We start from the raw sequence: 22,942 nt of genomic DNA, 5'->3' as shown, positions 1-22,942 counted from the left end.
CTTGAAGTATCTAAATCATGGCAGAGGCTAATTATCTACAAAGATTTGATTCTTGCATCTGATTCATTTAGTCTAGGAGTCTCAATGTCCTAATTATCTAACCTATTCCTTACTGTAGGATTTGGGGGGGTTTTGTTTGGATTTTTTCTGCTAACACAAATAATTGATAAAGAGTTAGCAGAATATTCTAATGCTGTGCATTAGGGTTGGATGTAAGGTAGAAAGGAGTAACAAGGATTATAAATAACTGCTTGATCTGTAGAATTCTAAAATAGCCTCTTAAATTTGATTAACTGTCTTAATATATGGTTAATCATCTAAATCCTTTATAAACTATTTGTAAATGCACCCTTGACATAAAGCATGACTAGTTTGTCTGTATTTAAGGAACACAGCAATTCTGTTGAGGAAATGGAACAGTATTTCTGAAATACAGTGACTGTAACTGAGAAGGCAAAGTTGATGTTCCAGGTCTTGATTGTGGAAATTCAAGTGCCTGCAGTTTCTGGATTTCCTTGCACAAATTTGTTGAGCAAAGGTAGTGAGGAGTAACTATGCTCTTCCTCAGAACAAAGCAGGCAAAGGGAGGTAAGCAGAAGAAGAGTTATAAAACAGTTAAAACACAAAAGTTGAATTATTTCTGAATGGTTTTGACCTCAGTCCTGTGATGCAAAACCATCAACAGAAACATCAGGGTCTCCTGCCCACAAAATACTCACTCCTGCCGCTATGCTGAATCCAGCTGCTTTCTTGTTTACATGGGCACTTCTGTTTTCCTGTCAATGTCTTCAGATTGAATTGATCTGGTGCAAAATATCTCTCCTCACATCTCCATCCTTCTCATTTTTCTCTTTCTTTTTTTGTCCTGGATCAATTTCTTGATCTGATTCATCACATGGACCCACAAGCTGTTGAGTCAGCACAACTGAGGTTGGCATGCTGTAACGAGATGGCAGAAGTGAACACCAGGAGAAGTACAGGTGGAGGAAGGGACAGACTGGAGCATGACTCTAAAATTAGTATTGCTGCTGTTTGCTTTGCATCTTGGAAACATGGTCTTGGCTTGAGTCAGAGCATTTGAACTATAAATTCCCCTCTAGCCTTTGACAGCCTTAAACTTTACTTTTGCCATCTGCTAAGTGGGAATAACACTAGTTACCACATAGATGTGAAGACTTACTAGTGGTTGTTCTACCAATTAGCACATGAAAAATAGGGAAAACTGCTTTTTACACTCCTGCATTTTGCTAAAATTATTCTCCCATGCTAATGAACTACATTTCATTTGTAGTAAAATAGTTGTTTTCTACTGTGTTCCTCCTATCAGAAATATGTTGCTAGAGCAAAGACAGGTCCCTGTTTTTGTAACTCAAGTGTCTCTATTTTTAGTTTTAAGATGTTGGCTGCATCCCTCTCTCTCTTTTTTTTTATTGTATGTATATATTTATAGCTCTTGCTATTGGTAGAGAATTTCCTGCAAACAGATCCGTTTCTGTGGTGCCCTGCTCTGACATGGAGTCCCTTGTGTTCCACCAAGGGATTGCTCCAGAATAAATGTCTGATTGTAGGATAAACCTGGTGAACTGTAAACTTTATATTGCCTTCAGCACTTAGTAGATTTGCCTGTGCAGGAGGTATTAGTGACTGGGCATCTGATACTTGGCAATGTCACATCTGAAGACGTGAGTGACAGCAGAGATGCAGCCCCAGCCCCAGTGTCCTACAGACTCGCTTCCTCTTTGGATAATTACATTCTCAGCTTTCTCTGCAATTTTAACTGGGGGGGGAAGTATCTGTCCTCATACCCTCATTTACAGAGGTGGGTCCTGTAACCATGCACCATTAAACAGCTGCCACAGCTCACCCAGAAGAACTTTTTACATAATGTTCATATCTGGTTTGCATTCCGAGCTGCGCAGATCAGCAGTAACGCTACGTGGGTATCTGAAAGCAGGATTTGACCTGTACGTGGGTTCTGGTTCACATGCAGCAAGGAGCACTTGCTCAAATAGTTTCAGGGACTTCAGCAGGAATACTGGTATGCAGAATCAGGCCCCTAAGGATCCTTGGTAATGAAAGGTATCCTGTAACTGTAAGGTATTATTATGATGACTGCTCTGGAGAACACAGAGGTATTGAAGTTGGCAAAATGAATTACAGAGTTAAATGTATAAGTAAACCAAGAAGCGACTGATGTTTTTTGCATAGTAATAATCTTCATAATGGCTTCATTTGCACAGTTATTTCATTTTAAACTTAAGGCACAGTTTTGAAGCACAACTCAGTGGAGATTTTTCCTGTAATCTATAAACTTTAATGAAAGCTAATTGGAGGACAAATTTTAATCTAATTAAAATGTGGCTGCATAAAACAGAAAGGATGAATGAAGTTAAATGCTCTATGGGGCACAGTTTTCAAACAATGACTACCCTGAATACTAAGTCAAATGAAGCTTTTGTAAAATGATGATCATGAACATTGCCAGCAACAGAACAACCTTGAGAAACTGCAAATGAAAGTTTTCATGCATTTAGTTTAAAAAGTGGACATTTGACTCACAACCACATAAGGACTTTTTAAAAGAAAATAAAAAACAACACAGTCTCATCTAAAAACATAACAAGTAAATTAGCCAAAGGTGTACATTCCGTCCAAGTTCTCATGATCAGCAGATGCAAATGTTTGCAGTGCGCCGATGAGTTATGAGCCCTAATGAGATTTCAATGCTGAGCAAACAATAAAAATTTATGCATTGCATAGTTTTAGTGGCCTTTGGCTTCATGGTTAGTGTTACACCCTTTCAACAGCTTCAGTAATATAATATCCAGCTGGCTTTGGAGGTAAGGAAAATTTTAGGGGTGAACTGAAATTGTGAGAAATAACGTGATTGATTGCTTTGTCAGAATAATGCATTTCCACGGTATAATTGTCCGTAGTAATCTTAGCCTGGGTATGGATACATAGGTTCTAGTTATGTTCAGACACAAATCTTGAAGGATTCAGGTGAAGAATGGCTTTTCCAGCATTTGAGTCAGACTGTTTCCTGTGCTGGGTACATGTGCAGGGGTCTCACAAACAACCCCTCTGACAAGAACATTCCTGTCACAGTCTGCAAACGGGAGAATTGAGAAGCTGCACTTTCCCCAACAACTGTCGTGTCTCAAGAAAAGAAGTGGAGCACAAGCACAAAAAGAAAGGCACAATAGATATTGGAAAAAATGTATGTAGTGGAGAGTGGGGGATGAACCAGGGAATTCAACTGGTGCAGAGTGAGAGTGAGCTCAAATGAGTTAAATTTAAAAGTCCCATTTGTGGGTTAGGCTGTTATGCATCCAGAACCTCCACCATAATGATTGCCTGCATTACCCTACATAGTATTAAAATCTTAGCGTGTGATTAATAGCAGATTCCCTGCATACGTGTCAAAACACACATCTGCAGCAAATCTGCCAGTATATTTCTCTGCTAGTTTTACTTTGGGGCCATAAAGTAATTCCTGTTTTGTGAATGAGAATAAACCTATTATGCACTAGGTTAGCTACACCCAGTTTCTTCTCTTCAGGGAAAAAGAGCTGCTTATTTGATACAGCATCTCGAATTTCAGTGTTCAGAAGTGAGTTTAAGCCTTGGCTAGATTGCTTGAGCAAGCTGTTGGGATTTGCCTTCACCATTTCTTAGTTCTGTGTTTTCCAAAACCTTCTGTGCAAAAAGTATTAAGAAACTTCTGGACAACATTAAACTAGTGGACTTAATTGCAAGGTGTTTATTGCTAAATTTGTTAATGAGTCAACATACAAAAAAGATATATTTATCCCTGTTTCCTCTTAAAGTAGTAGTAAAAAATAACTTCAAAAAATCTTTTTCTTAAGCTTTTTGGTGATGTAGTTTTGCTGTTCACAAAAGCCCTTTTTCCCATCCACAAATAGCTACCTTTCACTTTGCCCCAAGGGAACTGAGCATAGCTCAAATGAAGCTTAAAAAAAAAAAAAAAAAGATATTTTTCCCAGTTGTAACTCAAAGCCTCTGCATATTCACACATGCACACAAAATAGAAAGGAAGATGCAGAAGCATTCCTCCAGTCTGCCCTCTGAAAAGTCCTATCGACCTGTTTTGCTCCCCGAAATGAAAATAGAACCCCATGAAAACAACTTAAAGAACAACAAGAAAACATTAGGAAAGCAACATCTGTTTTGCATTCTTGGCATCAAGTCTGTCCTTGCAACACAGGGTCTGACACAGATGTACAGGGTTATGACACCACCGAGTACTGCTTGATTTTAAATGGTGTAACAGAGCAGAATCAGGGCACTGAGCTCTTACAACTCTGTGCAGAGCTGTGGTGCTTGATCTCCGTTGCAGATGTGGGACTCAAACCCCACTGAAGTTTTAGGCATCTTTCCATTGATTGATGCAGACTGTGGAGCGAGTCATATTCCTCCTCCAACCATTTAGAATTTATTATTGACTGCGCTTTCTCATCGTGTGTGTTTTTTGCTGTCTGTAAAATCTCATTGCCCAGGTGTGTTCCAGTCAGCTGCGTTGAGCGTAGCCACGCTCAGAGAACCCTTCAAGTGATGCTACATAATTAACCTCTGCAGTTTTTAAATAAAATAAAATAGTAGCAAGGAGAGAGACATTTAAAGGTACTCAGAAAGACAAAAAAACCTCTGATTTAATTGAAGATAAGCAATAATAATGTAAATTTGGGAAGCTGGAGCTGCCACGAGAGCAGTGGGATGGCACAGAGAGAGCACATCTTTCCCTGTTTGGTTACCATCCATGGCCATAACAAAGTTAGCTCACCTGACCCCTGGCATGGCTTCAGGTGCCCGTGGAGCTGTGCCAGGTGCTGGCACACCGTGCAGTGTTTTCACCTGCCACTAGATGTCTGTGTGGGCTCTGAAACCTTCTCGCGGGGGTGATGCCCCTGCTAAACACGACAGGCAAAACTGGAGCACGGGCTGTGGGGAAGCCTTTGAGTCTGTGTTTATAATTGTGACAGCATTACTTTAATTAGACCTGTGTTTAAAGCAATTTGTGCTGTCTAAAACTAAATTCCAGCCTTTCTCGTTTGAGGCAGATAAGGAAAAGGTCTTTTTCCTGGTCCACATCTGTTGAAGACAAACTGTTTCTTCTCTGTTCATGTGAAGAACTGAAATGTATCTTAATGTCCTGAAAGTTCTGGGCAAAGTTGCTGAGATGTAAAGTAGGTTCATCTTATTTTTAATTCTGAAATGATGAAATACCAAAATATAGAATATCTTTTCCATAAGTGAATTGGTAAGACACATACATCAGCACATCTGGGCTCATGGAGGAAGGTGACACATCAGCTGTCAAGTTCAGTATATTAAAGGAAAACAAACAAACAAAAACTCTGGACCTGGGCATAGAAAGCTATTTCCCAATTCTGTTTCTCAGCAACCCACTGGCTGGCCAGAGCAGCTGCACCTGTGACCAACTACTCTGCAGATATCTCCCGACAAAAATGCAAAAGTAATCAGCATATGTTTGACTTTCATTTATCTCTATCACCCAGGAATAAGATACAGATAGTATCAGGAACAATGAAAGGTACATTCTGATATTATTTTCAAGGTTTTTTTTGTCTAGACAGTGAGGAGCAACCATTTGTATCTCTGTGGAACAAACAACCCCACTCCACACACTCACATCCTAGGCTGAAGGCCAGAGGGAAGTAGTAGGCTGTCTATATTAAAAAAAAAAGTTTAAAACCACCACCCACTCATCAGGTGACTGGAGACTGTGGTTGTAAAATATGCTGCAGGCAGAAGTTCTGAAAAATCCCAGAAAGTGTTGAAAACATCTCTAAACAAGGTATTTTTCTCCTGCACCTTTCTTGCTAAAGGTCCCAATTGCTGCCAAGAAAGCTAGTGAGAATGTTAGCTGCCAAATAAAAAATTTATGACAGTGTTTGGCAAAGGATTGTATCACTGCTTGTTTTATACATTTCCACAGGTCTCTTGAAGGGCTGTTGGACACATACAGCTCAGTGATCACTGTGCTTTATCTGTTCTTTAATATATTAAAAAAGCAAGTTCCAATAAAGTATGATTTAAACAAAAATTTTTTTTATTTAATAATCTCCTACAAGCACTTGCTATGGTGAGGATATAATTTCTAAACAACATTCCTTGTATTAAAATTGTTTTAAAAGCCCTTTACCTGACAAAGTTGCTTGTACATAGTAAAAATACATGAATTTTTCAATTAAAAATGTATTGCTTTTGGAATTGTGCTTGTTATATGTAGGAGTCTCGGCCAATAAACCATCTGTTAAAACATAAAGAAGTCCATTCAAAGTTGTGTCTGCCATTTATGTTTCAAAACCCAAGAAAATAATGTGTTCATATTGCCTTGCTCACCAATATCAATTAGGGTTTTGGCTCTATCATTAAATCAATGTTAGGGTGAGAAAATTGTTCCAGTGCAGAAAAAAAATATATTTTTGAATACAGTTATAAGCCAACTAATTATTAAACTGGCTGATGCTGAAGCAACACCCTTAAAAATATTTTCCTCCACTGAAGAAACAAAATGGTCTGTCTCAGTTTTCTCAAACCTGTTATCAGATTAGGCTTCCAGCTGATAATTAGTGCTGTTTAACACAGATCTCGTTGCTCAGAAATCTCGAAGCCTGAGCAGTTTACTTTTTCTCATTATCATGTGCTGCTGGAGGTGGGGGCTGTGGAGCACAGAGCTGTACCTCCCTGCACCATTTGTCAGGGGACAAACAACCTCCTCTTCTCCCTGGTGGCCAGGAGGTGGTGGGACATGGCCCTGGCTTGCTGTCCCCTTCCAGAGCCATCCCCAAGCTGCCCCACAGCTCTGCACCACGCTTGAGCCTTCATGGCACAGCAAATAGTCTTGAGCAGCACTACAGATGCCGAACGCCTTGTGTATGCCTGTACATTTCATGGTGTTTGATATAAAGTACTCAAGACAGACCAGCATTAAGAGGATTATTTCAGACAGCATTAGGAGTTAATTTACAGAAGATTAGCTCTAAATCAGGCAGATATCATAAGCAAATTAGCATCAGTTGTAAGAGATTCAGAATCAAAATGTGTGGTAGTTTTAGTTTTTCCCTGCCTGTGCTTAGTGGAAGAGTAGTATCTTTATTAGTTTCCCACACTAAGGTGTTACATCTCAAATAGTGAAGAACAGGTATACCTTTTTTCTCTACATGCACACTATTTATTATGATGCTGTTTATTGACAGTGAAACTGCTTAGCTCCAAATACCCTTCCTCTGCTGAATATTTTATATTTCATGCCATTTCTTCATTGAGTAATGTTTTGTTTGGCCCTAGAAATGGTGTCTCCATGGTGTGTTACAATATTTTAAATAGGTAATATGCAGCTTTACTTCAGAGTAACATAGTTAATCCTTTTTTTTTGCTGTTAAAATGAGTCACATTCTAATGCCAACTCATAAAAATAAAGGAGTGTATAAAATGCTACATACCAGAGTGAAGATTATAGGTACTTAAAAATAGCTTCCTTCATATTTAAGCTTGTAAATTATAAATTTGTTTTATTTCCACAGCAGTGATGGCTAATTTGTATTAAAAAACAGATTCTGTTCTTCAATCAATTTTCCAGACATATTTTTCTGGCTGCAAACAGACAGGCATGAGCACCTATCCCATCCCTTCTCAGTATGACAGTTTTGGGAACACTTGCCCAATTAGTGGAGAAGATGATGAAATGGATTGGGCCACGATATTAAATCCTGTGCCCTGAGTTGTCCTTGGGATTCTGAAAATTTTGAAGTCTACAAATGTGATTCCCATCTTTGGAGAAATTTGTGTTCTGCTGCCCAGGAGTTTAAACTGCTTAGTCTTCAGTGTGCTCCTGAGCACTTGGGGTTTTAGCAGAGGAGGGAAGTCTGGGAGGTGTTTTTTAGGATTTTTTTTTCCCCTCTTGATGGACCAAATTCCTCTTGACAAGGTTGGCCTGAGGTCGTGAATATCTCCCTGCCTTCACTGAGACTGGAATCTCTGTGCCTTGCAGGAGATCATGAGGACTTACACCCACCCTAAGCCAGTGGTGCCTGCAGGTCCCTCTGGTGCAAGACCTGCACGGGGCTCTTGCACTGTGACTTTGTGCCCTGTGGTTTTACCCAGTGTTTGGAGTGGTTGTTAAACCGAGGTGTCTGAGGTCATGACAAAATAGAGGCTTCTCTGCTCCCCTAATAGAAATACTGTAACATGCTGAAAAGAAAATACTTTCATAGTGGCAAGTATCTCCTGACAACTAATTTGATAGTTCTCTATCAGGTAAACCATTTGTGAATACATCGATTCTTTTTATTTTTCACTGTTCTGTCTTCACTGTTCCCAGGTTTTCTCTGAACCGGTTGGGCAAAAATTGATTTTTATTTGTTCCACTGGCCTTGTGGAAAATTAGCTTATGAACTGGTTTTTATAGGAAGACTCAAAGCACAGAAAAGGTTGAAAAATAAGCCTATAGCAGTCAAAATTGTTGTCTGAAATGTCTTCAGACTGGAAGGCTGAATTTATTGCTCAAAACAAGTACTAGCATTGTGGAGGTGTGCAGTCCTGCTCATTATCACTGGAAAAGGGGGAACCAAAAAGCACAGTAAAAAATTAAATTTTAATAATGCTAGTGATATTTTCTAAATCCTTCTTGACAGAAAGATTCTCATTATTTTTATCTGTCTCAGAGTAGGCTCTTTTAATGCCATCTCACAAATGGCCTTAGCCATGATTGTTTTCCTCTCTTTTATAGCATTTGAAAAAAAATGAATATATACCAAAAAAAATTCTATTCTATCATTCAAGAAGTGCCATGAAATGGTAACATTTTGGATAGCACGTCTTCAGGAGCAATTGCTGCAGATGCCTTCAGGTTTTTACAAAAGAGGTCAACATTGTTAAGACAATTGTAGGAAACTTGCCATACAAAAAGATGCCCAGTCAAATATGGTGTAATAAGAGGCAAATAATGCAAGAAGAGTGTGTGTGTCCAGTCTCCAGCTTTGTCACACCTAAAAACTAAGATTAGTCATTAATTAAATTGAGGCATGGTGAAAGACATTACTTCCTTTCATCTGTTTAAGATATATCTTTTAGTGGCTTCTAATGATTATGGGAGTTGATAAGAGGCAGACTTTTGACATTTTTGTTTTCTTTAAATTGCACAGAATGTAAATTTAACTATATTTATCATAAAAGCCAATATGAGATCGTGTACGTTCTTGTCATTTTATAGCTTGCATACATTTCTTCTGCTGGAAAAATAATTGCTTTAGCTTTGAGTGCTGACGAGGGGGTTGGGGCTTTTTTTTCCCCTGTTAACTGTTTGGGGACCAGGGTTTCATGTACCCAACGTGCTGAAGAATGCCACTGCACCGACAGCTGGGCTATCCACCCTCCCTTTAGCTCTTGCTAAAGCTCTTGTAATGTTTGCTGAGGCCTATGGTTCTTAGTCATGCTCAGGTGACTAAATGTGTGATTTGTTCTTCTTGATACTTCAGTACCCTGAGAAAGGCTGGTTGGAGATTAAGGCAACCTTGACTCCTTCCACTTGCAGTTGCCACTGTGCGTGTGAGCGTCGTGTAGGCTTGCCAAAGCGATCTGGTGTTGCCTGTGCTTTGCATGAAATGAGTTAGTCCCTCTCCCTAGTCTAGTTTTGGTTGGTGAATTTCCATGGCCCCAGATGCACCACTGTGCCTCCTAGTGACAGTCATAACCTAACTGATTCCCTCTGTGGAAGGAGAAGGAGATGGGAGAAAGCTGAAGCTGCATCAAAACCATGTAGAGAAAAGTTCATGTCAGGGTCTCTCTGGAGCAGGAGGATACTTTTCATCCTTCAGAAATGCCTTCCCATGTGTTTTAGAAATAAGCAATGAATAAAATCTGGCTAGTACAAGATTTTCAGCACCCTTCCATTTTGTGTTTTTACCTTTAGTCCCACATGTATGAGGTCCTCAATCAGGCTTTCCCCATTACCACATCTGATTTCTAATTGTTCCTGTAGATCTCTCTCTTTCCTAGGCCAGTCTGTCCCTTCTCACTCCCCACACACACCCCATGAATCATCTGGGTCCAGTTTTCACTTCCTGAGACTGCCAGAAGGCTCATGCAAGCCATGATAACCCTGATGGCTACCAAATAACATTATACCCCAATGCTGTTCATTTGGAACGTGTTGCAGGATTTCTAGCATGAATTAAATCTCTCTGCAAGTATTTTAGCTATCAGACATAATGAAAATTATTTTCAGTTTAAATCTTTTTTGACAAGATTGTCAGAAGATGACACAGCAAGGTAAAAGCATAGTTGAGTCAAGGAAGGCCAATGAGTTTCAGCAGGTGTTCAGCCAGGAGAGGGATATCCTTTCTTTTAATCCTCCAGAAGAATTGTCAAAGGAAAAGTATATTTGCTTCTGGTCAAAATTTAATGTGCAAATATAGGATCCATTAAAAGGAGATGATGGATCAAGGTCTTTACTGGGTAATTATTGATTAGCATCTTCTGCTTCACTGGTGAGATTCATCTTGGCAATATTTCTGATTAATGGGAGATTACACACACTTTGCAATATGCTAACACCTTTCTATGTGATTTTGCCTTCAGGGCTAGCAAGCTGTCTTGCTTGGGCCTCATGTTTAAACTTTTAGAGGTATTATTCCTGTGTTGTAGGCACCTAACCTAGCCAGCTAACCTAGCTGACCAGCACTCCTGGGGTGCATATATGGCCAGGAGAGAGAGAGGGCAGTTCAGAGCAGGATTTGAGCTTATATACAGGGAGCTGAGGGAGATTAGCTAGATATAATTTAGATGTTTAAAGTGGGGTAGTGTGACTACTTCCCTGCACCTGTTATTACATGACTCATTCTTTCATTCAGGGCCCAGGTGGAAGCACATTGATGTGGTTTGAGTGTAATATTATAACTAGAGATTGGTATCCATGTCATTACAAGTAGACAGCCTCAGTCCTTAAGACTGAACTTTAAAGCTAGAGGACATAGCACGGCACAATTCCTCAGCCCTATCAACAAAATCTTAGGCACCCTGTATGACCTGACTCTTTCAATAAACCCTGCTAGAAAAATCTGCTAGAAAATGTCCATCCTTTCTTATTCTCCAGCCCTCTGTTTTTGAAGGTTTCATTTTGTTATCTGCTCTGTTTACAGCAATTTTTAATGGATTTTCCCAAGTTCTTCAAAAGACACACCTTTGGGAAGGAATTCAGGGAACTTGAAAGAGACTTTCTGCTGGGAACAGTGTTCAGACTGAAGGTGGACCTCAGGAAGTGTGGCCTTTTTGTCCCCAGTAAGCCATGGGGAGTCCCATCCCCTCTCCACTATCCCTAAAGCCTTTTCACACCTAAATATACAATGTCAATTATAATGTAATTAGGCCTTCTGGCTTGAGACCATAAAGACTTGGACTTATTTTCAGAGTTTGTGGTGGGGAAGAGAAAAAACTTCTGTGTTTTCCAAATTCCTTATGTTTTCCATGGTCAGCTAGAAGAGGGCCAAGGAGTCATTCAAGTTCTGTGGGTATTTTTTCATTGTATTTCTGTTTGCTAATTTCAGTCATTAATGATGAAAAATTTTTAAAGTCAGATACTTCCAGCCAGCTGTAATTCTGCTAGGCAGAGCTCTGTTACTCTTTTATTGCAGTAGGTTGCCATGTCTTTATGTTTTTGCCACAGTCTGTCTCTTCAGTTGCTTTTATTTAAGAAAAGCATTTTAAAACCTGAAGATGGGAATGATTGACCAGCCCCCAGATACCCTGAACTTGAGATTTATCATTATGTATTTAAGACTTTGCTTTACCAATCGCAACATTTTATTCCCCTGTGTGGGGTTTAGTGCTTCCATTTGAAAACTCATCGTAACAAGCATGTCCTTATATGTAGCAATAATTGTGTCTGTCCAGAAGCTGTATGAGTGCAGCTATATTCCTTTAACTGTACATTTCATTTTCCCTGGTATTTTTTTTCCTATGTGACTAGACCCACATTTGGTGTTTGTTTGAATCTGCTGATTTGCACATGAATATTGGACACATAAAAATCACTTGCCACTGATTTGCATGCGCCTATTTTCTTTCATGTTAGCAAAAACTGCCAATCAGAAATAAAAGGGTACAAAAATGCAATAGCCATGTATTCAAAGTGACCATTTAAGATGTGATTTTGTGTACAGAGAACAAGCCTTTCTGTCCAGTAAACTGATAGGAATCACTTCTAGTTAAATCAGAAATACATATTACAGTGAAACACTGTTGGACAGTGCTCTGTCATCAATCAGTCTGTGTTCTTGAGTACACTATTTTTCAAGATGCCTCCTTTAAGAATAAAGCCCTGTCTTGTAATGAATGTGTTCTAACTGATCCCCCAAGCCATTTGTTTGGTTTTGTTTTGTTTTTGGCTTTTTTTTTTTTTTTTTTTTTTTTATCAGTGTCAGAGTTGAGCTTCTGTAGGAAATCTTTGCGGTATTTTATTTGTAGTCCTCAAGTTAAGGACACACTCTTTATGCACCCAGAGTCTGCACTGGCTCGTTTATATCCTGCATTTTGTTAACATGTTACCGTGATTGCTAATTTTCATGACAATTGTTATTGTACCATCAGTGCTTAATGGCAAGGCATCATTATTCAATGCTGGTCAATCAGGCACTAAGACATGTGCAAGACATCAGGCTGAACCCATATAGATGTCGTGCACTCCCCTGCTAATGAATGCAGTTTTATAAAAAGGTTTAAACACGGTTGGCATCCTTAATGTAAGGTTTGCAAAAGCTTGTTGGGGAACTGCTTTGTGTTTATACGGAGCAGAGCTAAACATGGCACCAACAGAGTTAGAGCCATTGTGTGAATGTGTGTGTGAAGCTACGGACAGGCGCGAATCCTTTGGGGTTTGAAATGTGGAAAGGCAGCACCATTCCTGCCAGGGCAGGAGCGAGGGGAGCAGAATCTCCAGGAACATCAGTGTTGGGTGGCACATGTGGGACCTGTTCTGCAGAGCGGTGTTTGCCCTGTGCAGCAGGGAGGTGATCTCAAAACCTGGTGTCCTGAATTTGGCACTGGCTGGAGGCACCCTCCAGCACAGCAGTGCTTGGAGATTAGGCACTGTGGCAGAAGCCAGGATAAGGGGTCAGGCATCTGGAAAGGTGGAGCAGAAGAGGACTCGGAGGAGAGGGATGTGCTTTCTGTGTTGTTAGTGCAGAGTGCTCCTCCAGTGCGTCAGTTAACATCACCCTTGCGTCTGCTTTAGTTGCGGCTTCTCTGTGGTTTTGCACCAAATATTTCGGGCTGCTGTCCATAATAAACTAGATGGAGCTTGGTTTAAAAGCACAGATTTTTCGTCTCTTCTAACTCAAAGTAGAATGAGCCCTTGTGCTCCTAGAGGCTCGAGTATGAAAGGAACAGTAGACATTGGCTGTTAACGAGCTCCTGCACAGGGCTCCAGCAGGACTTGGTGTGAATTCAGTGCCTAAGCTGCATCAACTAAATGGTTAATTCATCTCATATCAACAGCACTGTGATTCATAATGTAAACTTGAGGAATCCTTGATGTTTCAGTCACACATTCCTCTTAATTTGGCCATGCATTCTTTTAAAGCTACAGTGCGCTAACTTAATAAAATGCAGCATGCAAATGCACAAGTTTTTGCCTTCAGGCATTTTAGCCATGGATGTTTCAATGGGTGTCTTCTTTCAAGTATATATTCTTTCCTAAATTATTTACCCTGTAAACATGCTTTGCATTTTCAAAGAAAAATCTGGGCTTCCTCATTCACCAGATTTTGTTGAATTTAAGGTGTAATAGAGATAAAAGACTATCATCTGCTTCTTGTGAGCATGTTAGCCTTTGGGATTTTTTTTGTAGCGAGCGTTAGGCCCCATTTTCTTCTCCTTTGGTATTATCACTCCCTCCCCCACTTAAATTCCTTGATGCTTTGCCTAGAGCAATACCCACTGGCAGTGTCTGGCTGTGACAGTACTATAGGCTTCCCTACAGATGGGTCCTGCCAATGCCAACCATTGTTCTACAACTGTGAGCTGGCTTGACTCTCTTGGATCACTCAAAACCCCCTTTCCTCTTCGTTTTTTCTTGACTCTGAAGGGTCGTCCTTGCCTGTTGACTTTGAGATCTGAAATGAGCTGACATCCAGAACTTGTGTTCTCTGCCTTAGCAGCAGCTCCCAGACTCAGATTTCAACAGGCACCACTGAGTCCTCTTCAGGACTGTCCTGCTGCTGCCAAACAGCTCTGTCATTCTCCTCCCAGCCCCATCCTTTGGGCAGTATGCAGTTAGTTTAATTTTACTTGCTCACTTGAAAGGAAAACAGTAAAACTCAGTGTTATTCTTTTTTTAAAGATATAAAATTAATCTTTAACTGTGGACTTGAATATTAAAAGTATATAATGCTTCAGTGTAGGAATCTGTTGATAACATCAATCCTATTTCATGATTAATTTGTTCCTTTTAATATGATATTCTTTTGCTGCGCTGTGCAGACTAATTCAGATTCCTAGAAATTGAACTTTGATATATATTTCCTAGATTCACACCATAAGTGAACCTTCAATTAGCAGATACAGGTGGTGGCTTGCCTCACTCAGTGTTTTCTTGAAAAGGATTTTAGAGACATGGGCACTGATTAAATAATCTTGCAATCAGGTGTGTACTGACAGGGTATTAAAAATAAAGCATTTGGGGGACTTGATGCTTCTTTTTTATTTTTCTTCAGTTTTGCTTCTCAGATGATGCAATGATTTTTTCGGTGGGCCAGAGATAGGAGGAGTTGATTTAAACACTCAGTATGTTATGTATGCCTTTGCCTAACTATGTGTTAGATTAAGCGAGTTTCACTCACAGTTAATCCTTTGTAAATTAGCATTATGGATGCCTTGGGGCCCACATCCCACAAATAAAATGGTTGTCAAGCCAGCTGCACTGTGTATTACTTAAGGCTGAATGTTTTAAGAGTTTTCATGCTTTTAATCTATTTCACTGCTGAGTTTCAATTTTGCTGAGTGTCCTTTCAGGAGTGATGAGGGCGAGTGAGTAAATATATATTCTGGTTTTCATGCATTTGCCTGGGCAAATCGTTTGTTATCAGGTGTTTGGCAGAGAATGTCACACCCCGCCACAAAAGGGAAGCTTGTAAGTTCAGGTGTTAAATTGAAGTGCAAACCAACAAGAACCAAAAGCCCTTAATTAGCTTTATTTTGTTAGCCTGCTACACTTTTTTTTTTAGGGGAAAAAAAGAGTGAGAAACATCCCTCCCTCCTCCTCATCCTTTTGGCAGAGTAAATATTGCCTGTTAAGTTTGAATTAGCTGTCATCGCAGAAGAATTAATGCTGTGGTTGAGCCTTTCTAGTGAGGAAGGGAAAAATAAACGAGACAGATCTTAGTTCAGCTTTAAGTGATAAATGAGGACAAAGCAGCCCATTCATCTCCTGCTAGGAAAGTGGACACAAACACTAAAGCAGTTTTGCGGAAGACGTGTCAGCAAATGTGATCATTTTGTAACCTGTCAGGAGGATAGAGAGCTAGTCCTTTTAGAGTGTCACAGGGGAGGGTGTCTGTCTGATGTGACAGTTTTCATCCATCCATTTACTGCTTTTCCTTTAGGTGGGGGGTAAGCAAGGAGAGAGCTGGAGTTGGTTAAAACTGCATTTTTCTTTACACTTTTCAGTATAATTTATATGTATATCCACCCGCATCCAAATGAAAAACATTTACCCAGAAAAACTCCCCTCTGCTCTCTGGAGTTTCTTCTCTCTTTCACTGTGTGAAATATGCTCATTTTAACACATTACACTCCCTGTCTTCGAGTTGTACTTGGTTTGATGTTTCACAAAACACAGTTTTACCTCTTCTGACCATTGTTTGTTCTTGAAGACTTTGTTTTGCTTTGTTTTGTTTTGTTTTGTTTACTTTGTTTTGTTTTGTTTGCAGAAGCATGCAAAAAAAATTTATAACTTGGGGTGCTTTTAATGCATTTGGTTGTTGGGATTTTTTTTTGCTATACCTCTCCAATTCTGATGATAAGCTTCATGTACAAGTATGTTTTACAGAGGTCCCTATTTGTGAAGAGCCTGTGAAAATATTCTTCCTTCTCTGTGAAAATGGAATAACAAACAGTGAATTCTTACAATCCAAAATCCTCCCATAAAATGCCCCAAATTGTACTGTTCATTGATTTAGTAATTTTAATTGCCCTATTAATTTTAGGGAAAACCTGAAGTGATGTGATGACTGATTTTAGAAGCAGGAATTACTCCCAATAAGTGATTGAAAAATATTAGGACTTTCTACTTCTGGCCTTTCTACTTTTTATTTTCACTAATCTCCATTTTTTTCACACTGCACAGAAATGTAACATTGCCTATTACCATAAGTAAAGGTATGCTACAGAGACAAGAGATGCTTTTACAACATAAGCTTCACAGTTTGACACTTGCTTCTTTATATCATCCTTTTCTTCAAAACTATCTTTTGTACTTTTCCCTTGGTATTTTAGTACAAGTGAGTATCTCATTGACATGTGTTTCCTTGAAATCTTGTTCCTTAATAGTAAAATCCCTTGAAAATTAATAAATTGTTTCTTTTCAGATTAAAAACCACTGTGAAGATTTCAGAATGGTTTTAAAAAATATAATGATATTTACTATTACAGACCACCCTGCTTGGATTGCATTGACTGAACACTATTTTTTTATTTGTTCTTAGAAGGTTAATAAATTGGAACATAATTTATTTAATTTATTCTAATATGTGTATAAATGTATGCATAATTCAGAAAAGTTACTTCTTTCTTGAATACAAGAGTTGGATTTAATAGCTACATAAAGATATGGTTGGAAGCACTGGAAATGGGGAGAAGTAAAAAATAATCAAGATACACAGAATAGTGGAGGGAATACTGAATTTGTGGGCATAGTCTTTTCTCCAGTCGTTTTGTGGACCTCATTTTATCATTTTTATATATATTCTGCTATTTTGATTTAATTTGTTTTATTCACTAGAGGTTTTTTGTCTCTTCTGCTTTTTTCCAGGATCATCCAGAACCGGATTTTGATGGTTGTTCTGGCAGTCATCATCATCTTCACCACCATGATGGCTATTTATTTTTCTGTCAGGGGACGCTGATATCTTTGTTCTTCACTAAACAGCAACAAACTGCTTGTTCTGAGTAATTAAGACAAAGTGGTCACATGAATCATTCTCTTGCACTGACAGAGTCTCCCTCTCTTTTCCACTCTTCAACTCAGGTGCAAGTGGTGTAAAATATTTTGTATTATTGATGGCATAGTTGATGGCATGTGGGACTATTTTTTTCTTACATTTTTGTCCTTATCTGAGTGTTTTCTGGCTCTTAATATTTGTTGGAGTGAGAGCTTGTTCTGGTATAAAAAGACTTAATGTGTGTCGAATTCACCCACAGACAATTAGCCTGTAAGTTGCCAGAGTTTCATGAGGGAAGAGGGTTCTTTGCACTTTTCTTGTGCTGTGCAGGGTGTGTGAATATCAAGCAGTATCTGACCTTCTGTGATTTAGAATATAAGTAAAGCAGAGACCAAATGATGTAGAAAGTGAACCTGTCTCCTGTGACTAACTCCCAATCATGCATTATCGTAGTAGATGTAACCTGGTTAAGAACAGTAGCTAGTTTTAAAAAGAGAGCAACCTTAGGATGGTGTTTAATATATGATGTAAATCCAAAACTTAATTTAACAATTTTTTGTTTAAAGTTAGGCTTTCTTTTCTGCTTATTCAAAGCAATTCCACTTTCATCAAGATGATGGAAACACACCACTTACCTAAAATGTATTTGTGGCTACAGCCCATCTATTGAATCTCTTTAAAATCTTCCAGTGTTGATATATGTACTGATTACAGCATTACACACTAGGCCCTTAATGAAGATATATAAAGATACTTATCTATTTGTTGCTGATTGAAAAGAGATCCTAAAGTAACAGTTCAGCAACAAATGAGTGATTATAGTGCATTAAACAATCTAGATTTTTAACACTGGCCTGACTGTGCTGAGACTGCATGTTGGAATATTTTGAGTGTATTAAATTCTGATGTGATATTCCCATTTTTAAACAGAAACTGTAAAAATATTAATTTATATATGCTTTTAGCTGGTACAATATATCATAGTTTCATCTACCTGTGTGTAAATGAGCTGTTTCTCTTTTTCTGTTGGGTCTTCTTCTCCTTTAGACAGGTTGCAGTCATTTGGCTTATATTTAAGCTTGCAACTCCAACAAAGCTCCATTACTGGTGATGGGATAAAGTTCATATTTTTATAACAACTTCTTAATTCATTATTTGCAATCCCTTACAGATATTGGAAATGGAGAGGAATATTGAGCCCTTGAACTTAAGCCATAAAATGTTTCCAAAAGATGTTCAAAGAAACAAAAATATGGTGACTTTTAAATTCCCTCCACATTAGGCAGGAGCTGAGCGCTGAATTTTCGTGTGTGCCTTAGTACTTCTGGGGTTTTGGCATCCCTGTGGACTTTGCCAATTTGCTGCACTGTCCCCAGAGGCTGATTTTAGCCCTAAATGTGTCATTGTTTTCTCTACATTAAATAACTAAGTTAAAGGGATGTGGTACTGATGCCACAGCTAAGACACAGTAAGAGGGTGATAAATGTAGAATAAAAGGATCCACAGGAAAATGCTGCTCATTGAAACAAATGGAAGCATGTGGGGTCAACTCTGCTGTCAGAGTGTTACATGCAGCTCCCAACAAATTCAGAAGTGGTTTATGTGCTGGGTTTCTCTACCAGCTCAAGTCACTGGCCATAGGATGGTGCTGGAACAAAAGTTCCTGGGTAGTCCAGACCCAGGTTTCAGGAGGTGTTGCTCTGTGCAGCACAGTCATGTTCAGCTCCACACCTTGATGGCCCTGCACTGTCTCGAGGTCACAGGACTGCCCCAGCCACCTCCTGGGGCATCCTCTCCTTTCATCCTTGCCAGGTGTGTGGCATTTACCTCGTGGCTCTCAGACACAGAAAGATTTGGGTGTTCAGCTTCCAGCCTTCAGGTGAGACGCACACAAAACTGAGTGCTTTGGGTTGTGTAAGCAGAGCTCTGGCCGTTAGCTTCGAGTGATGGATGGCACAGAGCTGAGTTCAGACAAATTAGGATGAAGCCTGGCAGCATTAGCAGATATTTATCCTCAGCTCAGAAAATTAGGAGATGCATATTTTGTAAAGCAGAAAACTGTCAAGAAGGAAATCTTAAGCTCTGTCTGTTGCCTAGACGTTCTCCGCATTGCCTCAATAATTTAACTATCACGGGAATTGATTCATGACTACTGATCTTAACAGTGACCTATGACTAGGTTTTGCCCTCTATCTAGCCACCTGCTGGAATCAGCAAAAAGCTGAAAGGAAGCCAGTTTTCCTTATCCCAGTATAAATCTAGGGCATAGTGTCACATCAGATACATCCACTCAGATAGGAATGAGGGAGAGAGAGAGACTGCCACGCAAAGCCTTCATCTTCACTTTTGATGAGCCCGCCATCGCTATGTTTCTCATGCTAACCTGTTAATAACTCTTCTGTGCCTGCTTTGCATCCTCATGTACTCCCCACATGTAAAACAGTCCTCAGGTGGACATTGCACTCTTCAAAACACATTATTACTCCTCTCTCACCCCTGTTCATCTGGCCTGGGAAGTGTGCGGGTGAGATTCGCCAAATCCACACATTTTGGTGGGGATTGAGTGACTTCAACTGAGAGCACAGCCCCAACCACCCACAAGTAGGGTGACACCCCCATGTCCAGGCTTCCCCTGGACTAGTTTGGTCACATTTACAGCACGACTGTATGAATGAATCTAAGTGCTTACAAATGTAAACCTCAAAGAGCAAAGTGTTTCTAATGTTGCCGGCCTTTGTGGAGAAACGACAAATTAAAAAACGCACGCGTGGTGCTGTGTGCAAAATCCATCCCTGCTAAACAGCTGGGCTCGCAGAATAAATAAACTAATTCTTCACTGATACAAAATCAAAAGTAATTTAATTAAAGACTCTTAAGTTTTAAAGGGTTTTAAATGCTATACGTTTTGGGGAAATATCAGAAAATGTAGCTTGACTGACGTCAGTTCCCATCTCTGGGATGGGAGGCCATTTGCTATTCTGTTTAAGGCAGGCTGGATTGTCTTATTTTGGAGCCAGCTTGGTGGGGGGTTTTCTTTGCTGCTGCTTCAGAGCTCTGAGCTTCAAAGGCTGAAATTAATGGTGAACAAAATTGTGCGGCTCTGACCATCCCATGCGGGGCAAACCCATCGAGGGTTATCATTAAGTAAAGAAATAAAGAAAAAAAAACCCTGCCAGTTCCAAGAAAACCTCATCAGATAATGACCTCTGTGATTGGGTTTTCATTACCAAACAGCATCCAGAGATTGTCTGCCCCATAGAAGAAAAAAAAAAAAAAAAAAAAAGAAAAGAAAAAGAAAGAAAAAGCAACTGTGTCTCTCTCTCTTTCTCTCTCTCGCTCTCTCTCTCCTTTTTTTTTGCACATCTTTTCTTTAAACCTGTCAGATCATTTCAGTATTTCAAATCCGAGGAAAACAGCCTGCCTGCTGCTGTATTTGAAGTTGTAATGGTGTCAAAAAGTCACGACTGACTGACAGCCGTCAGTCCCAGAGGAGCTCATTAAATCATAAAAACTTGACAAGGAAATAATTGAGCATCACTGGCAACTTGGCGCCTGTTTAGACGTTTTTATTTTCTTTCATTATTAGTCCCCACCATTACGTTCATTAACAAATTGCATTAAACAACTGTTAAGGGCTAATGATTTGTTTATCGCTTTTTTTTATTATTATTATTATTATTTAAACATTAGCTGCGTCATGTGGTACCTCAGCAGCCTCATACTATCATCTGACTGAATATTTTTCCACTCAGAGCTCTGGGTACTGCTGGAATATGAAATAGATTATTCATTACCCTCCTCTTTGCCACTGATTTGGTTTCATGTAGCGTCTTCCACAGAGAAAGATGAAAACTTGTCAAAAATAGGTTATATCTTATTCTAAGGGCAACAATAGCAGCAGGTACAGGCACACTTTAATATTTAATTAAGGCTGATGTTAACCCCTTTAAATGACTTTAGCTGTGAGTAATATTCAAGTGCAGAAGAGAAAAATAATGGTACTTAATTTGCAAACTGTACAGCAGGCATTCATCTTCTAGTTACTAGCAAATTTATAGAATAATTTTAAATAATGAAATTTCCAATCATAAATATTTATATCCAGTCTTTTTTTTTAATGTAGTTGTAAATGAACCACTTTTGCACACATCCTAAATAAAAATAAAATCTGTGTCCCTTTCTTTTTTTGTTTTGAACTGCACCACTCACATTTCAAAATCTGGTAGGACTCTTGTAGGGGGGAAAGAGCTACATGTGGATCCCCAGTAAAGTTGTTAGCTGTGGCAATGACGTAGTTCTGCTTCTATCAACTTGACAGCTTATGATAAACTCAAGGAGGATGTGGGTTCAGGCTTTTTATGTTTGTTTGTTTGTTTAGAGGGGACAGCGTGTGTTTTGGCATTTTTTTGGTTTTTATATGAAACCATGGGAAGATTTTGTTTTGAAACAGATAAAAATAACTGCTACTTTTTATAGGAAAGAAAGTATTTATCTAAAAAGTATTTATCTCTAAGTATACTTTCTCTGTGTAGCTGCAGTTGTTGGTTGTAAATAATCCTCTTATGGAAGGAGAAGCTTCAGGAGAATTTTAAGATGGTAAAAAAAGAAACAGTCAAAGGCAGGGTGCGTGTTAGGCTCCCTTTGCTTTATAATAGTCAGTCTTTGATCTTTTCTTATTCAATACATCTGAATGCAGTTTGCATTCGGTGGGTCCCTGTGCAGGGATGACGGCAGAAATGGCGAGCGAGGTGCGGTGACGTATCACGGGATGCTGCAGAGCAAATCCATCCCAGTCAACAAAGCTGCCTCGCACTTCTTTGGGATAATTTGTCACTTCTGGAGTCACGTGGGGAAAGAAGCATGTAGCAGGTGAATATTTCATCAACTGCTGCCTTGCAGTGGGTTTTTTGTGCACGTTGAGCAGTGGCACACCAGCTCCTCACCATGCCCACAGCCTGGCCTGGGTGCAGTCCTGGCCTGGATGTGTTGGGAAACAGAGGTGCACATTGAGAAACACTTTAGCATCTTGCACTGCTGTCTTTTATTTGTCACACATAAATAATGAAGGCATCTACAGGAGGGGTGGGGGGAGAGGGAAGAGTTTATACACTGAGAACTGGTGAACTTGTGCACTCTTCATCCCTTCATCCAAACAGCTGCCTTTGGCATGAATAATGGTGCAGCTGATGTGAAGCTCTGTATTGATCCATTGCTCAGGAAGGTCCACTGGCAGTTCCTTGGACTTTTCCTGAAGGTATGGCTGTAACAGGTTGGTACTGTTGGGATCTGTTGCTTCTGTCTCCATCTCACAGCAGACAAGTTCAACAGGGACAGACACAGAGAGGGGGAGGTCCCAGCCCTCTGTGCAGCTCTCCGTGCCCCAATAACATGGTTACCTCTCCCAGCTGGAAAACCTGCTTGGGAGACAATTGTGCACAAGTATAAGTAAAATATGTGTCTGCAGTTGGAGAGGCATCCCAGGGTGGATTTGGGAATAGTCCGCTTTTCCCCAAGCAACAATTTGGTAAAAAACTCTAAATAACCTACAAACGCTGCTTATTCTGTGGGGTAGGCTAAGTGTGAGGAGTTGTGTCACCCACAGCTGGTATCTCTCCACCACCTAGGCACTGTGGTGTTTTGGGGAACTGCTGCAGATTTATCCTGCAGTTATGGCAGAAGCTGGATGTTCCCTCATGTTTTACCTTTATCACAAGAAGAGTACCGGGTGTTGGTGGTGGCAT

General features: G+C 39.7%; 1 protein-coding gene across 4 annotated transcripts in view; it reads left to right on the top strand.

Moving 5' to 3' along the window:
• The window catches only part of VTI1A (vesicle transport through interaction with t-SNAREs 1A), a 256,556-nt gene extending 238,362 nt beyond the window's left edge, over nt 1-18,194 (top strand). For 2 of the 4 annotated variants that reach the window (XM_033065469.2, XM_033065468.2), the window contains one exon: nt 17,072-18,194. In XM_033065469.2, coding sequence (XP_032921360.1) covers nt 17,072-17,165 — 94 coding nt within the window. In that variant the 3' untranslated portion in view covers nt 17,166-18,194. The remainder of the gene's footprint in view (nt 1-17,071) is intronic. The other 2 variants (XM_033065471.2, XM_033065470.2) reach the window with 1 other exon arrangement.
• Nucleotides 18,195-22,942: the final 4,748 nt, after the last annotated feature.

The sequence above is a fragment of the Catharus ustulatus genome, chromosome 8 (assembly GCF_009819885.2).
Source record: "Catharus ustulatus isolate bCatUst1 chromosome 8, bCatUst1.pri.v2, whole genome shotgun sequence".
NCBI lineage: Eukaryota > Metazoa > Chordata > Aves > Passeriformes > Turdidae > Catharus > Catharus ustulatus.
This window is presented reverse-complemented; position numbering and strand designations above follow the sequence as displayed.